General features: G+C 54.1%; 1 protein-coding gene and 1 non-coding gene across 8 annotated transcripts in view; one reads left to right on the top strand and one right to left on the bottom strand.

Annotated features, from left to right (window-relative positions):
* NTNG2 (netrin G2) overlaps positions 1 to 27,991 on the top strand; it is a 70,893-nt gene that overhangs the window by 34,667 nt on the left and 8,235 nt on the right. For 4 of the 7 annotated variants that reach the window (XM_069580001.1, XM_069580003.1, XM_069580004.1 and 1 more), the window contains 2 exons: positions 21,956 to 22,128; positions 24,930 to 24,956. In XM_069580001.1, the coding sequence (XP_069436102.1) occupies positions 21,956 to 22,128; positions 24,930 to 24,956 (200 nt within the window). Of the gene's footprint in view, positions 1 to 21,955; positions 22,129 to 24,929; positions 24,957 to 25,929; positions 26,259 to 27,991 lie in introns of those variants that run through there. The other 3 variants (XM_069579998.1, XM_069579999.1, XM_069580005.1) reach the window with 2 other exon arrangements.
* Positions 2,723 to 2,794, bottom strand: TRNAE-UUC (transfer RNA glutamic acid (anticodon UUC)). The gene has a single exon. It is a non-coding gene; the product is annotated as a tRNA-Glu (tRNA).

Below are 27,991 nucleotides of genomic sequence, written 5' to 3'. Positions count from 1 at the left end.
CAACACCCGGAGGCTTTATCATTACAAAGCTACTCCCAGGTTGAAGAGATGTGGACCCCCCCCCGCTCCAGGTCAAAGCATCATTAGACCAACCAGGGTTTGAATCCCTTCTGCATCACTGATTAGCTGGATCACCTAAACTTGTCTGGGCCTCAGTTTTCCCATCTGCAAAATGGAGATATAGTAAGGACCTCACCAGCTTGGGGTGAGGCTTGAATGAAATGATGTATTTGAAGAGCTTACCCTGGTGTCCCATTCCTCTGGCTAGGTGGCCGGAGAGAGGAGGAGAGACCAGTTATTGCCAGATACTCTGATGTTGTGAAAGAAGGCACGTAGCAGATATATAGAGAGATAGATAGAGGTAAAGCATCTGCCTACAATGCAGGAGACACAGGAGACCCAGGTTTGATCCCTGGGTTGGGAAGGTTCCCTGGAGGAGGAAATGGCAATCCACTCCAGTATTCTTGCCAGGAAAATCCCATGGACAAAGGAGCTTGGTAGGGTTGCAAAGAGTTGGACATGACTGAGCACGCATGCATAGATACAGATATATGAAATCTCTTGCTTTTTGAAATACTGCCACCGACTTCACAGTTCTTTGAAAATCCTGTGCAGGGAAACCACACCTGCAGCCCGGGCAGCTCCCGAGTGTGTCAGTGTGTCCTCTCTGCTCTGGGACGTCTCTGTCTTCTCACTGTCCTGGCAGCATAGCCGCCGCACTCGTAGCATTCCACAGGCACCTGGCAGGGCGGGGACCCTGGGATCTGAAATCAGGCAAACTCTGGCTAAACAGCCTCACTGATCCTGCTGACTCTGGGTCTGGGGCAGAGGCAAAGGGAGGTGTTCACTGCCTTAGTCTCACCCCCAGGCCCTGCCCTGGGCCTGAGGCCTCCACCCAGAAAACTCCTGAAGGCTCCAGGGAAGCCGTCCAGCTGGGCCTTAGTCAGCCAGGGACAGAAAAAGAAGAATGAGTTCCCCGTTCCTGGAGGTATTCAAGTCAAGCAGGGTGGTGTTGGTGGGAGATGGTGGAACGAGTTTCCTTCCTCAGATGAAGGTCCTCTGCACCTGATCTATACACCACTGATTAAGGGAACAGGAGCTATCGCTACCATTTGAGAATTGGGTGGGTGTTGGAATCCACCAGCTTCCCCAGATGCTGCTGGGGTCTGGCTTCTCATCCAAGGCCCGGGGCTGGCCAGCACCCGCCTGGTTTACCCCTCCGTTGGCCCCTTCCCCTTTCTTGCCTTCGTGTCTTCTTCCATAAGCGTCCTGTCCCTATTGATCACCCAGTAACTGGAGATGGACGGAACTTAGGACGAGAATAGAAACTGCAGGAGGGAAGAAGGCTTTGTGCACGTTGGTGGGGGGGCAGGGAGGGGAGGGAGGGGACCAGAGAGAGCAGAAGGCGGTCCACTCTTCATACGTTCTAGCCTCTTCCTCCGCTGACCCACAGGAAACATGAGCGAGAAGGGAAGCGTGTAGTTCTGTTCTGTCTGCACTGACCCTTGTAGCTCTGTGATCCCCACCGAGGTTGGGGGTGGGGCTTCCTCCTTCCATAATAATGACTGTCCTTGCTGAGCAGTTCTGATGGGCCGCGTGGCGTTCTAAGTCCTTTATGTGTGTCTCATTGATCCTGCCCCATGAGGGGCATCATCCCCAGCACACAGATGAGGAAACTGAGGCTTGGGAGGCTAAGTAAAATTTCCTTTCTTTCTTTCTTTCTGGCTCTGCTGGGTCTTTGTGGCCACATGTGGGCGAGTGGGGGCTCCTCTCGTGTCCGTGTGCAGGCTTCTCATTGCAGAGGCTTCTCTTGTTGCAGAGCACGGACTCTAAGACTCCAGCAGTTGTGGCATGTGGGCTCAGCAAGTGTGACTCTGGGGTCCTAGTGCACAAGCTCAATAGTTGTGGTGTGTGGGCCAAGTTGCTCTGGGGCATGTGGGATCTTCCTGGACCGGGGATCAAACCTGTGTGTGTCTCCTGGATTGGCAGGCAGACTCTTCACCACTGAGCCAGCAGGGAAACCCCTTGGAGACAGAAATAGATGAAGGTACCCCGTTAGGATGACTGTTGTCAGAAACACGGAAAACAGCAAGCGTTGGTGAGGATGTGGAGAAATTGAAACCCCTGTGTGCTGTCATAGGAGTGTCAAATGGCATAGCCACTGTGCAAAACAGTTTTGTTTGATTCCTCAAAAAATTAAACAATTCCCATACGATCCAGCAATTCCGCTCCTGGGTATACCCCAAAGAATTGAAAGCAGAGACTTGAACAGATATCTGAGCAACCATGTTCTTAGCAGCATTATTTACATGGGCAGAAGGTGGAAACAGCCCAAGTGTCCATCATTTGATGATGGAGTGACAAAAATGTGGTCTATACATACCAAGAATTAAGCATTGAAAAGGAAGGGTATTCTGACACCTGCGATAACCTGGATGACCCTTGTGGACTTTATGCCAAGTGAAATAAACCAGACACAGGACAGATACTTTCTGCATCCATATGTAAAGCACCAGGAAAAAGCAAATTCTTAGAGATGGAAAGTGGGATGAGGTTACTGGGTCGGGGAGAGGGGAATGGAGTTATTACTTAGAGGGTACAGAATTTCTCTTTGACATGTTGTAAGCGTTCCAGAGAAGTATTTTTTAAGGTAATTCCTTTGCTTTTTGTTTGTTAATTTTATTTTATTTTTGGCTATGCCACGTGGCTTGCAAGATCTTAATTCCCCAACCAGGGATTGAACCCGGGCCACTGCGGTGAAAGCTCGGAGTCTTAACCACTGGACCATCGGGGAATTCCCTGGAAAAGGATATTGATGGTAGCTGCACAATAATGTGAATGTACTTAATGTCACTGAGCTATACCCTTAAAACAGTAAGTCTTATATTATGTATAAGGGCTCCCCGGTGGCTCAGTGGTGAAGAATCTGCCCGCCAATGCAAAAGATGCAAGAGATGTGGGTTTGAGCCCTGGGTCGGGAAGATCCCCTGGAGGCGGAAATGGCAACCCACTCCAGTATTCTTGCCTGGGATATCCCATGGCCAGAGAGCCTGGCAGCCTATGGTCCGTGGTGTCACAAAGAGTGGGACACGACTTAGCGACTAACACGTGACATGTTGCATGTATTTTAGCACACACACACACACACACACGTGCAAGAAGTAGGTGGATGACTTCCATGTCAGACGGGCCAGGTGCGACTCCTGGCTCAGGGGTGACCCAGGGCAAGTGTCTCAGCCTGTCTGTGGCTCCTTTTCCACCTCCATAAAGTGGAGATAATACCACGGGGTTTAAATGAGATAAACCACGAAGAGGATCAGAGCCCTGGCTGGGCCACGGTAAACAGGCAGTAAGTGCTTGGGTCACCACTGCATCGGTAAAACACCAGGATCACACATTCCAGAGGTCCTTCTAGGGGCCCGTGGACCTTCAGGAGGGTGGGCTTTAAGGCTCCTGGTCTCCCAGAAGTACGTGCTAAGTGCTGTGTGGGTGTGCAGTCAGCCCAGGGGAGGGCCCTAGTTTTTATTCCATTTCCAAGAGGGTCCATGATCCCAAAACGTTTGGAGAGTCAGTTTTTTGTTTTACTTTCTATTTTTTTCAACCCAGTATGTGTGTTCCCAGCTCATTAGGGGAAGAGATTTGGTGAGATGCTGTTAACACCCTTTAACCAAACCTGCCAAGCCTCCTGAACCATTGCCTCCCACCAAAGTCAAGACATGCGCAATACTGCCGAGAAATGGGGTCCAGGTAGGGCTGTGCGGAGGATTGCGGGGCGGGCTCCACTGCCAAGTCTAGGAGGCGGACCCGGGGAGCATTTGCGTGCCTTTGGGCTGCTCTACCAGGTGGGGCCCCACCTCTCGTGGGAGGGGCAGGAAGGGGGTCCTGGGTTTGGTGGGGTCTCAGAAGATGTGGGGAGCCCTGCAAGTGAGTTAGGAATGGAGTCACCAACAGTGAAGCCTTTGAACAGCCCTGGGGGACACCAGCACCCCCCCTTTCTCCTGCTGAGCGAGGAGGATTTCCTTCTGAGAGTTTCATCACCGTTGTAGCACTTCACTCAACAAATATTTTTCAAAAATAAGCCAGACCAGCATTGGTCCTTTTTAAAAATGTCTTTACTTACTTATTTTTGGTTGCTCCAGGTCTTTGTCGCTGCAAGTAAGCTTTCTCCAGTTGCAGAGAGCGAGGCAGGGCGGGGCTAGTCTTTGATGCCCCGCAGGCTTCTCACTGGGCTGGCTTCTCTGGTTTCGGAGCACGGGCTGTAGGTACCCAGGCTTCAGTAGTCATAGCGCTGGGCTCAGCAGTTGTGGCATACGGGCTTAGCTGTCCTGAGACATGTGAGATCTTCCTGGGCCAGGGATCAAACCCGTGTCCCCTGCATCGGCAGTAGGATTCCCATCCACTGAGCCACCAGGGAAGTCCCCAACAAATGCTCCTAGTGGGCCCTTGTGTTAGTCCCCTAGGGCTGCCGTCCCCAGGTACCACACGCCAGGTGCACTGAAAACAGTAGAAATGTATTGACATGAGTTCTAGAAGCTTGAAGTCTGAAATCAAGGTGTCAGCAGGGCCGTGCTCTCCCTGAAACCTATTGGGGAGAGGCTGGCCTGTAACTGCGATGGGGAGCCAGCATCTTTGGCGTCCCCTGCCTGCAGATGGACAACCCCATCCTTTCTGTCTTTGTGTGGTACCTTCTCTCTGCTCTCTGCCTCCATAGTGTTCTCCATGTGTCTCCTCTTCTTAGAAGGACAGCAGTCAGGTTGGGCTAAGGGCTCATCCTACTCCAGCATCGCCTTATCTTAGTTTATACCTTGATCACACCTGCAAAGACCCTATTTCCACATCAGGTCAGAGTCACAAACACCAGAGGTTAGAACTTCAATCTGTCTTTCTGGGAGACACAATTCAGTCCATAGCAATAGGTATTATGTGTCCAACACAGTCAGGCACTTTGTATCCAACGGCCTCATGGGGTTTACAGTCCTGTCCGTCTAGTCAAGGCTATGGTTTTTCCAGTGGTCATGTATGGATGTGAGAGTTGGACTGTGAAGAAGGCTGAGCGCCGAATAATTGATACTTTTGAACTGTGGTGTTGGAGAAGACACTTGAGAGTCCCTTGGACTGCAAGGAGATCCAACCAGTCCACTCTAAAGGAGATCAGTCCTGGGTGTTCTTTGGAAGGACTAATGCTAAAGCTGAAACTCCAGTACTTTGGCCACCTCATGCAAAGAGTTGACTCATTGGAAAAGACTCTGATGCTGGGAGGGATTGAGGGCAGGAGGAGAAGGGGACGACAGAGGAGGAGATGGCTGGATGGCATCACCGACTCAATGGACGTGAATCTGAGTGAACTCCGGGAGTTGGTGATGGACAGGGAGGCCTGGCGTGCTGCGATTCATGGGGTCGCAAAGAGTCGGACACAACAGAGCGACTGAACTGAACTGAATCAGAAATAAACAAACGAAACACCATGGGTGACTCAGGTTGCTGGGAAGGTAGCAAACGGAAAAACAGGAAGGGTGGCTGGGAGAAGACTGACCTGACGTCAGGGCTCAGGTGGTGGGGAACGCCCCCTGCAGAGGCAAGGAGGGCAATTTTGGTCAACGGTCCCCTAAGATATCCACCTGTCAAAGGGAATTTCAGTCACTTCCAGTTTGGGGCAACTATGAATAGAGCTGCCTTGAATACTCATGTGAAAGATTGGGAGTAAGCATTAGCTTTCATTTCTCTTGAGTGAATCCCCGGGTATGGGATGGTGGGTTCATATGATAAGTGTGTGTTTAACTTTCTAAGAAACTGTGGATCAGTTTTCCTGAGTGGCTGTCCCCGAAGAGGAAGACAGAGTTCTGTTTGCACCTGTTGCTATGAGATGCCCTTGAGATTGGTGCCTCTGGACAGGCAAGCCTGAAGGGCAGGCAGCACTGGGCACCAGGAGTCCTGGGCTTTGTGATGACACCTGACACCACCGGGGGGGTGTGAGGCTCTGAAACAGAGGAGGAAGACAGGGCTGACTGGGGATGGAGCCTGGGAAGCTAGACAGCGACGGCAGGACACAGAGAATGAGGAGCCACAGGGGAGGAAATCTGGAAGGACAGTGCCCCAAAGCCCAGCAGGAGGAGTGGGTACGGGGGCAGGGGCATCAGTGCCCAGTGTCGCTATGGGGTCCAGACAGAGGACAGGAAGGTGGGTCCATGGACTTAGCAATAGGGAGATCAAAGGTGGCCTTGAAGGGGCAGGTTTGGGGGAATCGGGGATGGAGGCCAGGTTGACTGGATTCCAGGGTGAATGCAGAAAATTTTTAAAGAATGAGTGAGGAGTAGGAAAACAAAAAGGCAGTGCTGATAAGGCTTTCAAGAAATTTGACCCTGAGAGGGAGCAGGGAAACAGGGCACGAGCTGATGGGGAGTCTGGAGGAAAGAGAAGATTCTTCCTAAAGAGAAGGAGGGACCGCAGCACCATTTCTAAGGATCCCGTATCCTCATGGCAACCAAGAGCTGTCATCCTCCTGGCTCCAAGGTCTCTCTGAAATGAGTCAGTGGCGGCCCACCTGGGTGTCAAAGAGAAGCCTGCATTTGAATTCAGACTCTTTCATTTGCTAGTTTGTGGCCCAGATCAAGTCTCTTCAATTTCCCTGGGCCTCAGTTTCCCCATCTGTGAAATGGGACCCTGTCGTTTTGAGAACTGTCTTAGAATTGCAGCTCAAGACCCGACGACATGCAGCAGGTGCTCAGGAGATGGGTGCCCCTGTCACTCATGAGGAGTCAGTACGTGGTCAGGGGAACCAAACCCCCTTTCTACGGATACATCGCTCATGTGGAGGACCTGCTGTAGCCAAGATGAATCCCTGGATCTCTGCTCCTGTCTGGCTCTCTGCCCCACCTGCTTCATGAGTCATTGGATGTGCAGGAAAGAGAAACTTATTTTCATGTTAGAGGTAGTGACCTTGGAAGAGCATTAGTGCCAACAGCATCTCAGGGAGTGTGGAGGACCAGGCAGGCTCCTGTGCCCCGCCCCCAGCCTGGTGGTCCGTAGGATCTATGTAGCTGTATCTGGGGCTAATGAAGCGTGGGCCGGACAGACAAGGCTGGGCAGGGGAAATCCACCTGGGGAAGAGGCAGGTCGATTGCAGGCTAATTGCGAGGTCCTGTTCTGCTGCCGCCCTGGCTTGGCTGCCTCTCTACCCCTTAGCAGAGGGAGCCTGGCGGGGGGCGCATTTTAAAGGCTCACTGGCACACACGCCCACATCAAGCACGCTTCAGACTCACTGGTGCTCCCTTATATGTACCCCTCCAGGCCGCACACATGTGCAGCCCCACCTACACACGGGAATCTGCTTCCACACACATCAGTCACAGACCCATCACACGCCCCACCGCCGCCGTGCACCCGGCTCACAGAAGCCGACCCGGAGGACGGAGCTGGGGCTTTCTCAGCAGCCCAGGGTCATCAAGGAGCCTCGGCCGGCCTGCTCCGGCCTTGGGGAGTCTGGGGGCCTCTCCCCCCATTTGCAGTTGCCTCCTTCCACTCTGGGGAAATGCCTACCTCTAGATCCCGCCCCCTTTTTTGTTCATTGAAGTATAGTTGATTTACAGTGTGCTGATTGCTCGTGTACGGCAACGCGGTCCAGTTAGGCGTCTGTATACACGTTGTAAGCGTGTTCTTTCTCATTACGGTTTCTCATAGGCTATTTAGAGTTTCTCACAGGATACTGAATGTGGTCCCCTGTGCTATACGGTAGGCGCTTGTGGTTTATCCAGCCTGTATATAAAAGCTTACATCTGCTCACCCCAGCCTCCTCCTGCATCTTCCCCTAAGCCCCTCCCCTTTGGCAACAAGTCTGTTCCCTCTGCCTGTGAGCCTGGTTCGGTGTCATAGACGCGTTCGTGTGCGTCATGGTTTAGATTCCACGTGTAAGTGGCTTCATCTGGCGTTTGTCTTTCTCCTCCTGGCTCGCTTACTTAGAGCGATCATCCCTAGGTCCATCCGTGCTGCGCGTGGCGTGATTTCGCTCCTCTTCTCTGCGGGCAGTGCCCCGCTGTGAACATCCGCCACGCCGCCTTCGTCCGTTCCTCTGTCGACGGATGTTTATGTTGTCCCGTGTCTTAGCTGCTGTAAACACTGCGTGTATCTTCTTGACTTACAGTTTCATCTGGGTGTGTGCCCAGGAGTGGGATTGCTGGCTCATATGGCAGCTCTATTTTTAGCTTTCTGAGGACCCTTCATACTGTTTTCCATAGTGACTACACCAACTTACATTCCCCCCAGCAGTGTAGGAGGGTTCCCTTTTCTCCACACCCTCTCCAGCATTTGTTACTTAGAGACTTTTTGATGACGGCCATTCTGACCAGTGTGACCACCTCTGGATTCCTACCCAGCCCTCCCCCAGCCCGTCAGCCTGAGCATTTCTTACGTGGACCCATCACCACCCCTGCCCCCCCAGAGAGGGACACACCCTCCATCAGGATCTTGCCTGGGGAAATGACTGGCCCACCCCCTTCCACGCAGAAGTTTTCTCCAAACCCAAACCCAGTCACACCACTTCCCAGAACAGTGCCCTTCAGTGGTCCCCCGTTGACCTTAGAAACTCCGTCCCCATGGGCCACAGACCCTTCCTCCCACCTCCCTGGGCGTGCTGGGTTCTGCGTTCTGGCAGATCAGCCCCCTGCCCGCAGCAGGGTCCCTCTGACTTGCCTCTGAGCTGTTCCTTCTTCCTGGGACACAGCCTGCCCACCCTCACCCCTGCTGTCTGGCAGACTCCTCATTCCTCAGGGTTTGGCTCAGAGAGCACCTCTCTGGGGCCCCCAGAGGCTGGGATCTGGGTGGCCCTCCTCTGTGCCCCCTTCTCCGGCTTTCTAGAAGAGCAGCTGTACCACTGTGCTATCCCAGCTGCAGCCACGCTTACAGCCAGCTGTGTCCCCTTCCCCACCCCGAGCTCTGAGCTCTGCAAGAACAGGTCTGGGTCTGTGTTCCCGACCTGTAAGACTGTAAGGCCAGCACCGAGGACCCAGGAGCCGGGCTGTGTATTTGGGTAGTTCATTCATGAACGAGTAAACTTATTTACACAAACAGATGGGCCTTACCATCAGTAATTCTTTCAGAGAGGGGTGCATCTGGAATCTGGGAGCCAGGAGGTGAGGCAACAAAGGCAATGGGCTTGCGGACACCCACCCCGTCCCTCCAGCCCCTCTGCTTCCACAGCACACTCAGCGCACCTCATGTTTCTCCTCTCCCCCCACCAGGTCTGGCCCTTCCCTCCAGGCTGCTGGGCTCTCCCACAGGCGAAGAGATGATGTTGCTTTAGTCCAGCCCGGTCACACACACACACCGTGTCTCCCCCAAGCCACATGCCCGAGTTCCCCCAGCACCCTTCTCTCAGCTTCCTGCTGGTCGGAGCTGCCTCTGGCCTAATAATGGGTAATAGGATTTATCAGTGGACTGGAGGAGGTGATGTCCGTTAAAGCACTTAATACAAAAGGACTTTGCACAGAAGCCCAAATCAGATTTGGCCAATGAATTTGATTGCAGGCCTGACTGCGTACCAGGAGACCCAGCAGCCAGCATTTATCCACATCGCCCTGAGAGCGCCGGGTCACACCAGGCAGCCGAGGTCTCGCACACCCGCGCCCTGCAGCTCGGCACTCAATCCCCCTCTTCTCGGGGTCTCAGGCCCTGACTCGCACTGTTTTGACCCAGATGGCTCAAGTTCTCTGGCATCCAGGAGCCCTCTTCCTGCTCCCACTCCACAAATTCTCTCTGAGCCCAGTATCCCTTACCTGGGATCCCCAGCTATCCTCATCACTCGTCACCTCTTGTATTTTATATTTTGGCCGTCATACTGTTTGGCTTGTGGGATCTTAGTTCCCCAACCAGGAATTGAACCCAGGCCCTTAATAGTGAGAGCATGGAATCATAGCCACTGGACTGCCAGGGAATTCCCTATTTTATTTTTATTTCTTGGCCGCACTGTGCAGTATGTAGGGTCTTAGTTCCTCTACTAGGGATCCGACTCTCACCCCTTGCATTGGAAGCGTGGAGGCTTAACCACTGGACCAGCGGGAAGCTCCCCCTCATCCCCTCTTGATCCATCCTCTCCAGGCATTCTCCTGACAATTTCTTGCTTCCTTGATGCATGCCAGTCTCTCCCTGCTGGTGTGTACCAGCCAAGAACACGGTCTCTCCCTTAACCCCCTAAAGGTCTTGACACCCCCAGGCCACAGGGATCCATCACTAGTGGACTTGGCCCCTGGGGCGAGTCAGTGAGAATGGCCACGTACAAAGGGGACACTTCAAAGAATGGCCGTTAGCCAGCAATGACCCCGAGATCCGGCCGTTGGCCTGGGCCACCTGCTGCCTGGGAGGGACAGCCCCTGGACCACGTCTCTCATGAGCCCCCAGCCCCCTCCCATGGCCTCCCATTCCTCCCTGGGGTCCAGGCCCCCAACCCCAGATGCATGAGCCCTTCCGCGAGGGGCGTGCCCTTCGCAGGGTCAGCCTTCTCCCCCACGTGTCCACCCTCACCTGCTAGCGTCTCTAGGCCGGCGGAGGCGTGGCGTTTGCGTCCCTGTACACCCAGCAGCCCACTGCAATCTTTCTCCCCAAACAAAAGAACAGTCTTTCCCCAGAGATAAATGCTCTCTCTGGCAAGAGAAACGGGAAGACACTGCTGGTGGCTTTAAAATAGAAGTTTGTTTCTAGCAACTCTAGCCTTCAAGGTGTCAGAAATACGCCCATCCTTCCCCAGAAGGCTCCATATGCAATGACGTTCAGACAAGTGGTAAAAGAAGTGGGGGAGGTGCCAGGCAGAGGGGAGCAATTACCAAGGACCCCCTGGGGTCCTGGGCTCGCCTGTGTGCCCCCGACCTGGACACCCCCGTGAGTGCCCTGAAATCCCGGCAGGGTTGATGGTTGAGGGGGGCCAGTCCCGCCCCCTCCTCCCCTCCCACTTCCAAGCACCCAGATCTCTTGTTCACCCAAACTCACCGCTTCCCCCTCTTTCCCCCAGAAACCGATGACATCACTCTTTCCGGTCTTTCCGGCAGCCAGGAGTTGACCTACATTCCTCCGCCCTCCTGTCTGGGAGGCTCTCCAAGCCCCCGGCTTCTCTCACCCTGAGAAGGGGAGGGCCCAGCTCACGATTTTCATGGAGCCCCAGTGCCAGGCCCGTGTCCAGATGGCGCTCCCGCCAGCAGCTCCCGGGCACTGCCTGCCCCTCCCTGCAGGGCAGGGCGCACTGGCGCCTGGCACGGGCTGGTGCCCCTGCCGTCCTGACGAGAGCTTCGTGCTTTGAGCGGCTGTCAGGCCCCCAGCCAGGCCCAGCGGGTGGACGGGATGGGGTGAAGTCCGCGTGTCAGTCTCCTCCTGGCAAGAGCAGGGCACGTTTCCCTGAGAACTTGGGTTGTGTGTGATGGCCTGCTCCAGGAGGTGAGGCTCAACCCTGCCTCCGGTCCCTCCTGGCCCTCCCCTGGGGCTCGTTAGGGACTCATCAACTGGAGAACAAGAAAGGACTTAGGGACTTAGGCGGGGAGGCAGCTGTGTCCCCCTCTCTGGAGGGCGGGCGGGCAGGCAGCCAGACCAGCTTGCGGTGGGTGGGTGGGCAGAGACATCTCAGGCCAGGCCTTGAAAGGGATCGGGGGTTGGGCGGAGGGCCGGGGTTCACCATGAGGGTGAGCAGGGGTGGCAGGTGGGGCTGCCGGATGAATGCAGGCTGCAGGGCCAAACCTGAATTTCAGATAAGCCACAAGTATTAATAGTGTTTTTAGTGCATGGGACATGCGGGCAAAGCTTGTTTTATTGCTCTTGCTTTATTGAACCTCGAAGATACTGTGTTTTTCACAAATTGAAGGTTCGTGGCAGCTCTGCATCAAGCAAGTCAGTTGGTGCTGGTTTTCCCACACCGTTTTTAGGGCTTCCCTGGTAGCTCAGCTGGTAAAGAACCCGCCTGCAATGCAGGAGACCCCGGTTTGATTCCTGGGTCAGGAAGATCCCCTGGAGAAGGGATAGGCTACCCACTCCAGCATACTTGGGCTTTGCTTATGGTTCAGCTGGGAAAGCGTCTGCCCGCAATTAGGGTTAGGAGACCTGGGTTCGATCCCTGGGTTGGGGAGATCCCCTGGAGAAGGGAAAGGCTACCCACTCCAGTATTCTGGCCTGGAGAAGTCCATGGGATCGCAAAGAGTAGGACACGACTGAGCGACTTTGGCGTCCTTGCTCACTTCAGGTCTCTGAGTCACGGTTTGGTAATTCTTGCGCTATTTCAAACTTTTCTTATTATTACATTTGTTGTGGTGATCATCGGTCTGTGATCTTACTACTATGACTCACCAAAGGTTCAGATGAGGGCTGGCATTTTTCAAAATGTAGCATTTCTTTAGTTAAAAGCTGTACATTTTTGTAGGCACAATGCTGTTGCGCAGTGAACAGACTACAGTATAGGGTAAAGATTAACTTTTTTTTGGCCACTCGGGGTCTTCATTGCTGTGCACGGGCTTTCTCTGGTTGTGGTGAGTGGGGTCTACTCTTCGTTGCGATGTGGGGTCTTGTTGCAGAGCAGTCCCTTCAGAACGCTATTCTCTAAGCCCCCAGTCTTCCAGTGGTTGCCGCTCTCAGGCTTAGCTGCCCCTCGGCTTGTGGGATCTTCCCAGACCTGTGATCAAACCTCTGTCCCCCACATTGGCAGGTGGACTCCCAGCCCCTGGACCACCAGGGAAGTCCCTGCACTAACGTTTATATTCTTCGAGAAACCAAAAGTATCATGTGACTCCCTTTATTGCTGTATTTGCCTCATTGGTCTGGAACTGAACCCACGGAATCTCTGAGACCTGCTTAAACTTGAAAATTATTTCCTGTTTAACTGGAATTCAAGTTTAACCAGGGATTCTCTATTTTTATTTGCTGAATCTGGTAACCATAGGGACAGGAGGCCCTTCAGGGAAGTGACTCTAAGACACTGGGCATGTTCCCCTGGTGGGGGCCCCCAGGGACCCAGAGAACAAGTCAACTGATGGGGGGCATTTGTGCTGGCTGCCAAGAGGGGGTCTAGGGTAGGGTGCTGGCAAGGCAGCTCGGATGAGGGGAACTGTCCCATGGAGCTGGGCACCTGTCAGATAAGGACAGTCTTTGTTCCTAGGAATCCACAGATTCTCACTGATACCACTTGTGGGCCATTACAAGGGCAACACAGCTGGCGTGTATGGAAGGCTGGCTATGTGCCTGACCCTGTGCTGAGCACTGCCCCCATGCCAGCCCATCCTCATCCTCTCATGCGCGGCCCTATGGGAGCTGTCAAGTCCCCAGTTTACCAGGAGATGAAGACCCTGAGGCTGGCTGCCCGCCCCCACGCTGCTCCAGCCAAGGCGCTGCTTGGCCTTCCACGCGAGGTGTTGCGCAGAGAGCTTCTGTGCAGCATCTGCCCCCTCCCGTCCTTTCTTCCTCCGTCATTCAGCCCCTCTTGATTAGAGCCCACTGTGTGCCAGATAACTCAACAGTATGTTAGGCCCGCGAACAACTGAATATTAGAAAAGTCGAAAAGCTAAGATGTAACTCAGCCCTTCCGTTTGCAGTTGGAAGGTCTGAGGCCGGGAGAAGTGACTTGCTCAAGGTCACCTGGGCGAAACCGGAGCAGGGAATCGGCTTGGCGCTCTGGCTGCTGACTCAGCACCTCTGCCCCTCCCCCACCCCCTTTCTTACCAATCCACCCCTGCCGCCGTCCGCAGGGTCAGAGCCCTGGCATTCTGTGATGGGACGGGCAGCAGATCCTGATGGGCGGGGTGGGGTGGAGGGGGCACTGCTGGCCAGGGGCAGGTCCCGTGGGCTGGCCGGCCTTGCCCTGTCCCTTTTGTTCATTATTAAATAATGCTTCCTGATGGATGAGCCGAGAAGTGCTGTGTAGCGGGGTCAGGTGGCTCAGGCGATGGTTTTCTGGTGAGACTGATGGCTCTCAAAGGTCAAATTCAGAAAGCAATTCCTTGGGAAAATTGATCCCATGGATGCAGGAGAAATGTCTGGGCCAGAGGTGCAGCCAGGAGTCTGGACCACCTGCCTCGCTCCAGATGTAGGCAGCGGCTGGTGTTGGGACAGAGGCAGGAAAGGCAGTTTCTTTCTCCTGCATTTCCTTGGCCAAGGCTGGGCCTCAGAATTGGTGATGGGCTTGGGAGGATCAGCCCAGCGGCCCTCCCCCCGGCCTTCATCATCCAGGTGGAATCAAGGTAAGGGGAGTGCTGAGAGACACGGGGAGGAGAGTGGAGATGAAACCCGAGTATTGCACCCAACAGTTCTGGGTTCAAATCCAGCCTCTTCCACCTAGAGGCCTGGGGTGACTTGTGGCACTTGACCTACCACAATCTTACTTCCTCACCTATAGAATGGGAAGAGTGATGCCTTCCAGGTTTTCACAGGGATTCAGTTAATAATGCAAGATTTTTCTCCCACTCTGTGTGTTTTTTCACTTTCCTGATGGCTTCCCCCTGAAACACAAAAGTATGTAATTTTGATGAAGTCCAGGGTCTCTATTTTTTCTTCTGTGGCTTGTACTTTTGGTGTCACGTGTAAGAAACCATTGCTTAATCCAATGTCTCAGAGATTTACCCCTGTTTCTTTTTCAGTTATCTAATTTTAGCTCTTACATATAGGTCTTTGATCAATTTTGAGTTAAGTTTTGTTGATGGCATGAGGTTGAGTTCTAATATTAGTCTTTAGCATAAGGATATCTCAAATGATTTGTTTACTTACTGATCTTTTTTAATGAATACACTTTTAAATTTTGGCCTCACTTAGACAATAGTATTTCTGAGACTCCCAGGTTTGGTGAATTTATCCCTTAAAAAATTACTGTGTAATCAAAGTGAAAGTCGCTCAGTCGTGTCTGACTCTTTGCAACCCCAGGGACTATACAGACCATAGAATTCTCCAGGCCAGAATACTGGAGTGGGTAGCCTTTCCCTTCTCCAGAGGGTCTTCCCAACCCAGGGATCGAACCCAGGTCTCCCACACTGCAGGTGGATTCTTTACCAACTGAGCCACAAGGTAAGCCCCAGAATAATAGAATGAGCAACCTATCCCTTCTCCACGGGATCTTCCCAACCCAGGGATTGAACCCAGGTCTCCTGCATTGCAGGCAGATTCTTTACCAGTTGAGCTATCAGGGGAGCTGTGTAATAAAAACTAAACAAAAACTATTAAACTGTTTTGCAGTTCATACTCACATTTCTCCCAACCATCTCGCGTGGTCCACTTTGGGAGATGACGCTAATCACAATGAACACTGGGACAAAGGAAGTGTAGCAGGGGCTGACAGAGGCAGGATCATGAAAGGCCTGCCTGCAGAAGGGGCACTGGGCCTTGAACTTGACACTCTCATTAGATGTTAGCTTTAGGAGAAAGGAGCAGAGCCTGGCAGCGCACCCAGCAGAAAGACGGGATGTGCAGAGGTCCAGAGGAAAGCGGGGTCGGAACCGTGGTGGACAGAGACAGCGAGAGACAGAGACATGGAGAGACACAGAGGGATATAGAGAGAGCCAGAAAGGTGAAGCCCCACCCCACCCCCCCACACACACACGCACACACACACAGGCAGCCTCACCCGAGCTCCCTGCACAGGTCAGGAAGTCTGAGCAGCAGCTCCACTGACTGGGTTCTCTTTCTGTGCCAGTCCTGGTGGACTTTCCCCCACGCCGTGTGGGCTCCTCCTGGCAGCCCTGCCCAGCACGGAACTTCTCTCCATACTCATTCCAGAGCTCAACCAGGGAGGCAGAGAAGCCAAGACACCCTCTGGGAGATGAAGATGGTGGGAGGGGATAGCCAGCGTAGGGCGGGGCAGAGCCGGGGTCAGGGAGAAATGTCTGGGTTTGGATCCGGAGTGGCCTTTAAACTGCATGACCTTGGACAGGCTTCTCCCTGCCTGTATCTCTCACCCCTGCCAGGCCTGCCCAGCTCTCACATTCTGTGACTCTCATCTATTGTAATTACAATACACTTCTCAGATTCAGCTGCCCTTTAACAAATTTTTAACAAGCCAAGGTCAGTGTGATCACCCAAAGTTAAGATGGCAATCTTTTCTTTCTGTAGCTGATATCTAAAAATATCTGATCTTCGGGCCAGAGGCATGGTGTACACTCCACACAGCTGGGGTGTTCCTGTCCAGCTAGCTCCATGGGATGTTAAACAGGAATTCAGATGAAAAAAATTAAAACCTTCCGAGGCCAAATATGTTTTGCAAACTTTAGTTAGACAATGTCAGCAGGTTTCTTTCCTACAGGACTTGTCAGAGCCTTTGATGTGCTAATGTACACTAGGACTCTGGGTGAAAAAGTGAAAGTGTTCATCACTCAATCATGTCCAACTCTTTGTGACCCTATAGACTGTAGCCCTCCAGGCTCCTCTGTCCATGGGATTTCCCAGGCAAGAATACTGGAGTAGGTAGCCATTTCCTCCAGCAGGAGAACTTCCCAACCCAGGGATCAAACCCAGGTCTCTTACGTTGCAGGCAGAACAGATTCTTTACTGTCTGAGCCACCAGGGAAGCCCTGGGCGGAGGGGCCAATCAGGGAGCGGGAAGGACAGCGTTAGGAGAGCATCCTATGTGTTGACCAATAAGATTGAAACACAGAATCTTTCTTTGCCATGGATCATCTTTGGGTCTAATGTTTCCAGGAAGAAGGGTCCCCAGTGCCAACTGGGGCCTGCCCAACCCTCTTAGTGCCTTTCCCAGAACCTAGCATATAGTAGGCCCACAGTACTCGTGTGGTAGTAGATTGGAGCTCCAGAGAAACAGGGAACAGACTTTCTCAAGCTCCGTGTATTTCAGCTTTGTGCTGCAGTAAAACCTGACAGGGCCAGGGTGCAAGGAACATGAAGTTAAAACAGCATAGTCTTTCACGCCAGCTGATGCATCAGAATTCTAGTCCAGAGAATTCAGCGGACATCTGTGGACCCGGGCACTGAGAGTCATGAGCGTCACGTGGGGCGATGGCTTCTCAAACAGGACCCTGATAGACCTGCTTCTCCTCCTGAGAGGAAAGACCGGTGTGAGCTCAGGAACCAGCCTGATTTCAGGTTTCAAATCTCATCTGTTTCCTGCTCACCAAAGTGACCTGCTCACTGTAGAGGATGTAGGAGACATGCAAAGTGACACGGAAGGAAATCACTTACAATCCCATCCCCTCCCTCCCTAGACAGCCACACGAGTACCGAGATGCGTTGTCTGCTGGCGTTCCAGGTGTGAAGTCACACGCAATCAGGAGCTGACTATAGTCCGATGTGTGTGTGCATGCTAAGTCGCCTCAGTCATGTCCCACTCTTTGTGATGCTATGGACCATAGCCCACCAGGCTGCTCTGTCTGTGGGGTTCTCCGGGCAAGAATACTGGAGTGGGTTGCTATGCCCTCCTCCAGGGGGTCTTCCCCACCCAGGGACCACACCCAAATCTCTTAGTCTCCTGCATTGGCAGGTGGGTTCTTTACCATTCATGCCCCCTGGGAAGCCCATAGTCTGATAATAATCTGCTTGGGCCGCCATAATGGAGTCCCACAGAGTGTGGGGCTTTAACTACAAACACTCATTTATTCCCTCACAATTTTGGAGGTTAGAAGTCCAATATCAAGATGCCGGCAGGGTCAGTTTCTGGTGAGACCCCTCTTTCTGGCTTGCGGATGGTCTACTTATCACTGTGTCCTCACATGACAGAGAGAGCTCTGGGGTCTGTTGCTCCTCTTATAAGGGCACTAACCCTATGCGATTAGGGCCCCACCCTTCTGACCTCATTTAACTTTAATTTCCCCTCCAAGGACTCTGTCGGACATGACTTGCTCTGTCGTGTCTTACTCTTTGCGACCCCACGGACTGTAGCCTACCAGCCTCCTCCATCCACGGGATTTCCCGAGAATACTGGAGATGGGTTGCCATTTCCTTCTCCAGGAGATCTTCCTGACCCAGGGATTGAACCCGGGTCTCCTGCACTGTAGGCAGACGCTTTACCATCTGAGCTATAGGGAAGTCCAAGGACTCTGTCTCCAAATACAGCTGCATTGAGTATTAGGGTTTCAATGTATAAATTTGAGAGTGACACAGTTCGGTCCATAGCACTATAATACATACAATTGGTGTCCTACTCTTTTACAATCCGTATTCTATCCCATATTCACCTCTTGGACTCCAGAGCTGGATATCTCTGAGTTCCAGTCCCGGTCAGTTTTGGGCAGCCCTGTGACTCTGGGCAAGATGCTTAATCTCTCTGAGCCTCCGTTTCCTCGTCTTTAAAGCGAAGGTGACGGTGATACCAGCTCTGGTAGCCATTCAGAGGCCAAATGAGATGCCCGTTGGCGCACAGCAAACACTCACTAGTTTTGGTCTTTTCATTTGTATTAGGAACATTTCCCAGGGCTTGAAATAGCCTCTGACAACAAAATGTTTAGTCGCTAAGTCACGTCTGACTCTTTTGTGACCTCATGAACTATAGCCTACCAGGCTCCTCTGTCCATGGGATTTCCCAGGCAAGAATACTGGAGTGGGTTGCCATTTTCTTCTCCAGGGGATCTTCTTGACCCAGGGATCGAACCCAGGTCTCCACAATGCAGGCAGATTCTTTACCACTGAGCCACCAGGAAAGAAATATTTAATGGCTTTATATACAGCATGGCTGTATCTAATTTCCATAACCATCCTGCAAGATGATCTGATGTCAGAGAGAAGTTATAAGAAGGAAGGCAGGGACTTGTCTGGTGGTCCAGTGGTTAAGACTCTGAGCTTCCACTGGCAGTGGGGTGTACGAGTTCAATCCCTGGTCCAGGAACTAAGATTCGTCCCGCTGTGCAGTCCAAAAAAGAAAAAGTTCTTGAACTGAATTAAAATGAAAATGTAACGTATCAACAGAAAATTATTAAAATTAAAAAATATATTTATTACAAAAGGCAGCTCTGACACTTCTGAAGCAGCAGGCAGCAGGTTAACTCAGAGCTGCAGGGCTGCTAGAAGCCTGGCAAGCAGCTCCCCCCGGTTTGGGATCCTTGCCCTGGAAGGGCAGCCTCACAGCGGTGCCCCAGTCAGATGGAGACAAGGAGGGTAGGAGTGGGTGGGGGCCGTGAGAGCCAGGATGAAGGATCTGGCAGGACAGATTTATGAGGCGGGAAGACGCAGGAAGTTAAATATTCATCATGTGGATAAGCAGAGGCTAAGGGGGGGACACTCCATCTAGGAGGAGCGTCGCTGAGTGGCAGGCGAGGTGTGAAGAGGAGGGGGAATCATGAGCTGAAGTAGAAATGCTGGGTAAGCTTTCAGCAAACAGTCTTAGAGACTCTGGGAGCCAGTGATGGGGAATGTTGCCCACTCTGGGCATCACTGGTGGGATGCAGGTGCCTCTACCCTCGTCCAGGCCACTGCCCTCTGCTGCCAGCGGGCACGGCTTCCTCCCTGCCGCCCCCCACCCCACTATGCCCGGGCTCTGGTCTCCCAGAAAAAGCATCCTTCATGGAGCCGCCACGATGACATATAAAATGCGAGCCAGAGCAGGACACCTCTGACCTTCCCAGGGCTTCCAGAACAGAATCCAGCCTCCATGTCAGGTCTGGCCACCTCCTCCCCTCTTTCATCTCATCTCATCTCAGACCTCATTGGTTGAGCTCTTCTTGGCCCAGGGATGTCTTCCCTCGTGTTCTTGTCTCCTCCAGAAGGTTCTCGCCTCTTTGCCTGAGTAACTCTTTATGCTCTTGCAGGTCTCAGATTTAAATTGTTCTTCCTGGAAGCGTGTCCTGCTCCCCACTCAGACTGAGACCCTATGATCCCCTCTCCTTTATGGAACACATGGGCACCGATGACAGCTGACATTGATGTTTAATTAAGATTTGCGTGATTATTATTTTAAGATTAGGTCTTTGTGGAGTTTTAGGTTTACAGAAAATTGAGTGGATTGCACAGAGGACTCCTAATACCTAGGTTATTAACATCTTGCTTTCCTGTGATGCCTTGGTTACAGTTGATGAACCGATACTGATACGTCATCGTCAACTCAAGTCCAGCTGACGTTAGCGCTCTGTCCTGATGCTGTCTGGGTTCTGTGGGTTTTGACAAATGCATAACGTCTTGGGTCCACCATGACAGTGTCATACTGATCACTCCACTGCCCTTCAAATCCCTTGGGCTCCACCTATTAATCAGCTCCCTGCCCTTCCCCCACTGCTGATTTTTTTTCCTTGTCTCCCTGCTGGACGCCATGCTCCATCAGAATAAGGACCCCATCTGCTTTATCAACCATTGTACTTACCATTCCCAGCTCAGAGTCTGGCACATAACAGGTGCCCTATAAATATTTTTCTTTGCTTATTTTAATAAAAGAAAATTCTACCAAACATGTTATTCTGCTTTTTACAAATATTGACAATATATCTTGGAAATCTTCCCACATCAGAATGTAGAGCACTCTTTCTCTCTCTTTTATTACAGAGGTTTTCCAACATGCATACAAAAATAGAATCTACTGTAATGAACTGCCACATACCTGTCACCCAACTTCAGCAGTTAACTCATAGCCTTTCTTGTTTTGTCTGCATCTCTCCCCATGTTCTCCCTTTCTGTGTTATTATGAAGCAGATCCCAGCCATCAGATCACTTCATCTGTAAATATTTGTGTGTCTCTAGAGATAAAGGCTTTTAAAAATATAATCACAATACCATCACTGCAGTTAATAAACATTAATTTAACGTTGGGCTTCCCTGGCGGCTCAGATGGTAAAGAACCCACCTGCAATGCAGGAGACCCAGGTTTGATCCCTGGGTCAAGAAGATCTCCTGGAGAGGGGAATGGCTACCCACTCCGGTGTTCTTGCCTGGAGAATCCCATGGACAGAGGAACCTGGTGGGCTACAGTCCATGGTGTCGCAGAGTCGGACACGACTGAGCAACTAACACACAATTTAATATCACCAAATGTGGTTAGTGTTCAGACTGTCTCACAAATACGCTTTGTTTATCGGAGTTTAGGGGTTGTTTGAACCAAGGCCCAGATGAGGTCCAGTCCTGCCCTTGGTTGCTTTGCCCTTGAGGTTTTTCTTGATCTGGGTTCCTCTTTCCTCTGTATCAAGTTTTGCCCCGCCTTGCAATTCATCGGTCCTACAAGCTATGTCATCACTTCTGGATTTTGCTGACTACATTCCCCCCTGGTGGTGTTTAGTATTTTTCTCTGTCCTCTGTCTTCCCTAATGAGTTCATAGCTGATCCAGAATCTTTGATCCAGAGCGTTGATCAGATTCAAGTTCGATTTGTCTTGACAAGGCTGCTTCGGGTGGGCTGTACCCTCCCACTGGGAAGTTTTTCTCTGGGCGTCTCTGTTGCTGCTCTGTGCTCACAGCCATCCGTTCAGTAGGGGATGCTGCATGACCACTTTCTAGTTCTATCTTTCCTTCTTCAATTAGCAGCTGGACTGCTTCTATAAAAAGAAGCATCCCCTCCTCAACTGTTGGTTACCTGGAGGTACACTTTATATAGGACATGCAAGAAAAATGCTTGATTCTTTCCCTTTATTTACTGATTTCAGAATGATGAGTTGCCTATAAATATTTGAATGAATGAATGAATAATACATGTATGGATGAATTGACAGGGTTTTGGGAACCAGGGCTTCTTTCTGCCCTCAAGGGCACGGGTGTGGGCCACAGCCAAGAGTGGAGATGCCACTTGAGGCCAAGGCCAGGTCCGTGCAACCAGGGGCAGGTAACTCTTGCTACCTGTCAACCACATGGTTGAGAGCCACGGCAATCGAAAGCTGTGTTACTAAAAATACAGCATCTGGGACAACCCCGTGAGAGGCAGGAGCCAGGGGCACCTCTTTCTGGAAGGACTCAGAATGGTGCCTCGGGGGCACTTGTCCCAGAGGAGAGTCTCGGCAGGTCGGCCACCCCGACACTCTCCCAGCCCCCCGGGAGCCGGAGCCCCCCCCCCCCGGCTCACCGCTGCCTCCCCCACCCTGTCCCCCCAGGTGCCAGTGCAACCTGCACGCCAGCGTGTGCTCCGCGCGCGAGGGCAGCCTGCAGTGCGAGTGCGAGCACAACACCACGGGCCCCGACTGCGGCAAGTGCAAGAGGAGCTTCCGCACGCGGTCCTGGCGCGCCGGCTCCTACCTGCCGCTGCCCCACGGCTCTCCCAACGCGTGTGCGTACAGACTGGCCGGCGCACCCGGCCCCCCTCCCTCCCCACCTCAGACCAGCAAGGCCGTGGGCGCCCCCAACCTTCAGCCTCAGGGGCGGCGGACCTCATCACGAACATGCATGCACACACGTGCACAAAGGTGTGCACACAGACATGCACGCACTGACACGTTTGTGAACACATGCACCCAACTTGCAAAAAGGTGTGCACACAGACACGCACGCACGCACTGACACACATGCACGCACATGTGCGCACATGGGCACACCCTTTCTAACCAAACTCCCAAGCGCCAGGCCTTGTCATCAAGACCCTCTAGCATGCCTGCCTCCTGCTGGGAACCTAAGATGAGCTGACTCAGCATCCTTCTCACTGACCTTCCCCTTCGTGACCCCCAGGCAGGAGAGAAGGCCCACAGGGTGTCAGGGAGGAGTGGGTGGGGACCCCTCCCTCCAGGCTGACCACGAGGAGCAGCACCATCCCTCGTAAATGTCTCAGTGTGTACAGGACATTTACAGGCACTGCATGGCACCAAATGCTACGGGGTCCCCCCTTGACCCTCCGGGTGGCCCCTGGAAGTGGGTCTCCTGGCCGCATTTTGCAGAGGGATGCTCCGAGGTCCTGGCCATGCCCTCTACCCAGCCCCTGCTCTCTCGGCTCAGTCTTCCAGTGCCAGAGTCCATCCTCAGGGTGTGCCCTCACACACCTGCACCGTGAACATGCTTCGGGGTCCCCGTCATCATTCCCCAGCACAGTCCCTGGGTGTCTCCTTGAAATTGAGTCCCAGAGAGCCCCCAGCTGCTGTGGATAAGGGCCCGAGCTCGTCCAGGGTGGGCGTTCCCCAGCCAGCCCCCCACACCCCACCAAGTGACTTGCTGACACTCGGCCAGTGCTTTGTCGAGGAGGCTGCACCAGGCACTTTATATACAGCTTCCCCGCCTTCTGATAGCTCCTCAGATGGTGTTTTCATTATGGTCCTACTCTCCAGGTGAGCAAACTGAGGCCCAGCGACCCTCAGGGCCCTCCTAGTTTGGCAGCAAGGTAAGCGCCAGCACTGAAGCCAGTTCCCAAGCCAGGCTGGGCTACCAGGACTGCTCAGCCTGCCCCTCCTGAGCACACTGTCTGGAGCCCATCCATCGGTGCCCTGCAACCGAGTGGTGAAAGCTTTATGTAACTTGAGGCTGATCAAAGCTGGAAGCCTCGCGATGAGGCTGTGACAGCATGTCGTGTGTGTGCCAGGGACACTCTCGAGGCCTTTGAAGGATGATTTACCGGAGTCACAGCCCCCCGCGGGCCTTCAAAGGCACAGACAGCGCTCTGGGCGACAGCCCTGCCCCACCCGGAGGACCCATCTCTGTTGCCAGAACCAGTTCTTGAGTTGCTGTCACCTCCCTCTGACTCACAGGCTCACCTCCCTTCAACTGTTCTGCTGCCCACCTCCCGAACCCCTCTCTGGGCCCTGTTCTCCTCCCAGAAGGATCTGTGAGATCCCCGGCACCCACAGACCGATACCATTACCTGCAGGTCATCCTGTGGGGCCCCCAGGTGCATCCCCCCAGGCACACCTCACTGTCCTGCCCCCAGAGTCACCAGGAGAGGCCCACACCCCAGCAACCACCCTGGGGCTCCTCACGCCCCATCCTTTGTCAGGACTGCCTGGAGGGGACGCTGTGACCCCGGCTCCTTCCTCCTGAGACTGACGACTCCCACCCAGGTCAGACCGTGGCCTTGGGCGCCCGCAGCCCCAGAGCACAGACACACACAGACAGAAACGGGCCAGGTCAGAGTCAGAGTCAGGCCTCTGCCGCTCAGAACTGTGGGCCTCGGACAAGCCATCTCTCCCGCTGAGCCTTTGCTCATTTGTAGAACCGGGACCCTGGAAGCCTGCCCTAGGGCTGTTGTGAACTGCAGCCCACCAGGCTCCTCTGTCCATGGAATTCTGCAGGGAAATGAATCCTGGAGGGGGTAGCCATTTCCTTCTCCAGGGGATCTTCCCGGCCCAGGGATCGAACTTAGCTCTCCTCCATTGCCGGATGGATTCTTTACAGGGAAACCCAAATTGTAAAGTGAAAGTATTAGTCGCTCAGTTGTGTCTGACTTTTTGCTACCCCACTAGCCTCCTCTGTCCATGGGATTTCCCCAGGCAAGAATCCTGGAGTGAGTTGCCATTCCCTTCTCCAGGAAATCTTCCAGAGATCAAATCTCCTGGATTGCAGGCAGATTCTTTACCATCTGAGCCACCAGGAAGCCCTGAGCACTGAATGGCCGGGGTGGGGGCGGTCCTCAGCATGGGCCCATGTGCAGAAAACCCTCAGCACGTGACAGCCGCTGTGATCACCTTCCCGTCAACCCCACAGACATCCCTGTGTTTCCCAGATGGGCGCAGGCACAGCGGCTTCCCCCTGTGGCAGCTTCCATCAGAGCCTCCAGTAAACCAGTCTGTCCCTGTGCCTGGGACCCTCATGTTCTCTGACACCCCATTGCCCCCCAGAGAATGACCTCCCGCCTCCTTGCCTTGCACTGGACGACCTGAAAGTCTAAAGTCAAATGAGAAGGGTGCATGTGAGGCCCCCAAGAGAGGCTTATCAGCAGGTCCCCTGATGGGGTAAGTCACAGCTCCAAGACTCAGTTTCCCCATCTGCCCGATGGGCTCAGAGCAGCCCTTCCCTCTCAGGCACCAGTGAGGGTGTAAGTGGAGAATCTGACCCAGTCCCTGCATGGTGAGGTGCTCTGGCCCCCCTGATGTCCTGTCCCCAGCCCTGCTACCCCCTCCTTACTCTGCTGTGACCCCCTTCTTTCCACAGGTGCCGCCGCAGGCTCCGCTGTCGGCAGTAAGTACACGGCGGGGCCACCCATCTGGGGAAGGTGCCTGGGGCCCTCAGTGCACAAGCCTCTCTGCACGTCCTGGAAAGAACAGGAGGGGAAAGACGGGACTTTCCTGTCCTCCCCTCCCCAGGTCCACCCCCTCCTCTGATCCATTTGCTTCTTCCCCCTCCTTCCCTCCTTCCTGTCTCACAAGCCCTTCCCTCCAGCTTCTTGACTGGTGCTGCTTTGGAAAGATCCCTTTGTCCCACCCGCGCCGGGAACCCCCCACTTCTCCCACTCCTGCCAGCCAAGAATGGGGGTCACCTTCCATGACTGGTGGCAGAAGCCACCCCAGTCTGATCACAGGGTTTGGCCTCCCTCTGCACAGCCCACAGCTATCACCATGGCAGCTGCTCGCCCGTGGGGAGTCTGGGTGAGATGAACCAGGATCCCGGCTGCAGGGATGCTAGGGGAGGTGACCCAGACCCCCATGTGTCCAGCTCAGCTCAGGCCCCGGAGCAGCCAGACTGTCAGAAGGAGGGTCTGGGCGTCCCAGGAATTCAACAGGGAAGGTGAGGGAGGGTGGGAGGGGGTGACCGACCGACTGTCGCTAAGTCATCATCAAATGTGCACAATGCTGGGCATCAGCTAAGCAGGATCCTCATACTATCTCATTCTGTCCTTGAAGCCAGCACCCCCCGGTGGGTGTTGCCATCTGCTCTCAGATTCAGCAGGAATGAACTTGCCAGAGTCAAACAACCAGCCAGCGGCAGACCCCCAAATCTCAGGCTTCCAGGGGTGCCACCCCACCCCCTGCCATGGCTCTTTGAGGCCAAACGCAACCCCTGTGGGACGCCAGTGGGCAGAGAGGGACCAGAGGAAGCTGGATTCGGAGGGGATGCTGGGCCCCCCAGTGGGATAGTAAGCTGTTCGTCTGCACTGGTCCCCCACCACTGACCCCCACCTGCACCCTCTCTCGCTTTTCTCATCTCTCACCAGGCACCAGCAGGTCCCGGAAACAGCCCGTCCCCAAAGCCCCTGTGGCCACTGCGGCCATTAGGGGGGACCCCACCTCTCCTATCCCCCCAACATCCGCTGCCTGGGCCCCTAGGGCCCCCAGCACCCTACAGCCCACAGGTGGGTGCCCAGCTGCCCTGCCCTTCCCCACTCCTTGCCCCGAGTCCCTGCCCCTCTCTGCGATGTGGGGGTATCAGCTCTGGGGAGGGCAGGGGCTTGGCTTTTAGAGCAGAGGATGCCAGATCCAGAGTTGCGGGAGCACAGCGCCTGGAGGCCTCCAGGCAGTCCGGACCTCCTGTTGCTGCAGTCTAGCCAGGGTGACCAGGGCTCACAGCAAGCCCCTGGACCCCCCTCCCTAGGCACTGCTCAGCGTCGCCCAGAGAGTCCAGGGAGCCAGCCTAGGTCCTGCCCCCACAGCCATGCCAGCCCTCCAGCCCTGCCCCTGCCCCCGGCGGCTGACCCCTACGAGATGGACAGGGCAGGGTTAGCTGAGCAAACAGGGTTAGCTGAGCAGACTCCTCAGATCAGCAGGGCAGAGGGGATTGCCGCCTTGAGCTGCATAACCTCTGAGCTGGGCTTTTAAACTGTGGACTGCTGGGCCTTTGGGGTCTCAGAGTGCTAGGGGAGGGCCAAGCCAGGGGTGTGTGGAAGGCTTTGGCTGCTGGGGTGGCCCTCTGGTCTCCCCGGGGGAGTCCCGCCAGATCCTGCCTTCCGGGAGTGCCAGGACTTGAAAGGACTCGTCCTCCCCCAAGGGTGACAGGAAGATGTGGCCAAGGTCCCTGGTTCCACTGTCCGGGGCGGGGTGCCCTGACTGCATGCCCCCACCCTGTCCCATCCCCTCTGCAGTGAGAAGCTGGCAAGGTGGGGGTCTCCTTACTCCTGGGGCAGTGCCATGACCCTTCCTCTCTCTCATGCTCACAGACCCTAGAAACCCCTGTCAGCTGGGAGAGGTCCCCGACTCTCTGGCCTCAGCTTGTTGTGGGGGATGGGGCTCAGCCCTCTCCCAGCTGCAGGAAAGTGCCCGCGCCCGGCTCCTCCATGGGGCCGGAGGCTGACACGCCACATGTCTTTTCTTTCTGTCCCCCTCCCTTCTCCACGGGAGGCATTTGCCTGGGTGGGGCGGGGGAAGGGGCCTGCTGGGAGAGCCGAGGATTTCAGGCTGGCCTCCTGACCCAGTAATCTCTCTGGGTGGAGAACGTGGGTCACTGGGAGTCCAGGCTCCAGACGTAAGTTGGGCCAGCCTCCTGAGACTCCACACTTTTTTGTTGTTGTTGAGTCTGTGATGGGCAGACCGGACCAAAAATAGTCGTGGTGGGTGCCTTGTCTGCCTGCAGGCGGTGATCTATCTGGGTGGGAGGCCAGACAGACAGACACACACACACACACGCACACACATGCACACACATGCACACACGAGGAACCTGGACTCCATTTTTGGAGCTGCTTCTGACGCGGGACACGGAGTGCCAACTGCAAAGCTGGGAATTAAGGAGAGCGTTAGAGTCAGGGCAGTGAGCCTGGGCGAGGGAAGGTATGAATCGTGAGGGTCCCCAGGACCCTGATGCTAAGAAGGAGGCACCCCTCCCTCCAGGCTGGACTATCGGACATCCAGAAAGGTCAGGGTCCTCTTTGCCTCTTGAGCCCAGGGCCGGGCTGGGAGCCCAGTCCCTAGCGGCCCACGTCTTAGGGGTCACCAGTCCTCTTTAGCACCTGAAGCCCTCGCCTGGGTCCCCGTGATGCTCCCCACCCCCCGCCACTGATGACGACATTCAGTGTGGGGGGTGGTGACCGGGTGCCTCCCAGGCCAGGAACTTGTAGTGGATTCCTGGTTCACAGCCCCAAGAAATGGGGACTGAGGTTTTCCTAGTCCCCCCAGGTTAAGGCTTAGGAAGCAGCAGCTGGGTTTTTACAGTATGTCAATGATCCCTCAATAAAGCTGTTTTAAAAAGAAAGAGTAGTTGCTCAAGGAAACAAGACAGGTCCTGACCTTGGGGCTCACTGACTTCTGATGCTTCCTGTCCACTCAGCTGCCCAAAGCCACGGT

Source organism: Ovis canadensis, chromosome 3 (genome assembly GCF_042477335.2).
Source record: "Ovis canadensis isolate MfBH-ARS-UI-01 breed Bighorn chromosome 3, ARS-UI_OviCan_v2, whole genome shotgun sequence".
NCBI lineage: Eukaryota > Metazoa > Chordata > Mammalia > Artiodactyla > Bovidae > Ovis > Ovis canadensis.
Note: the sequence above shows the minus strand (reverse complement) of the source record. Positions and strands in the feature narration are given on the sequence as shown.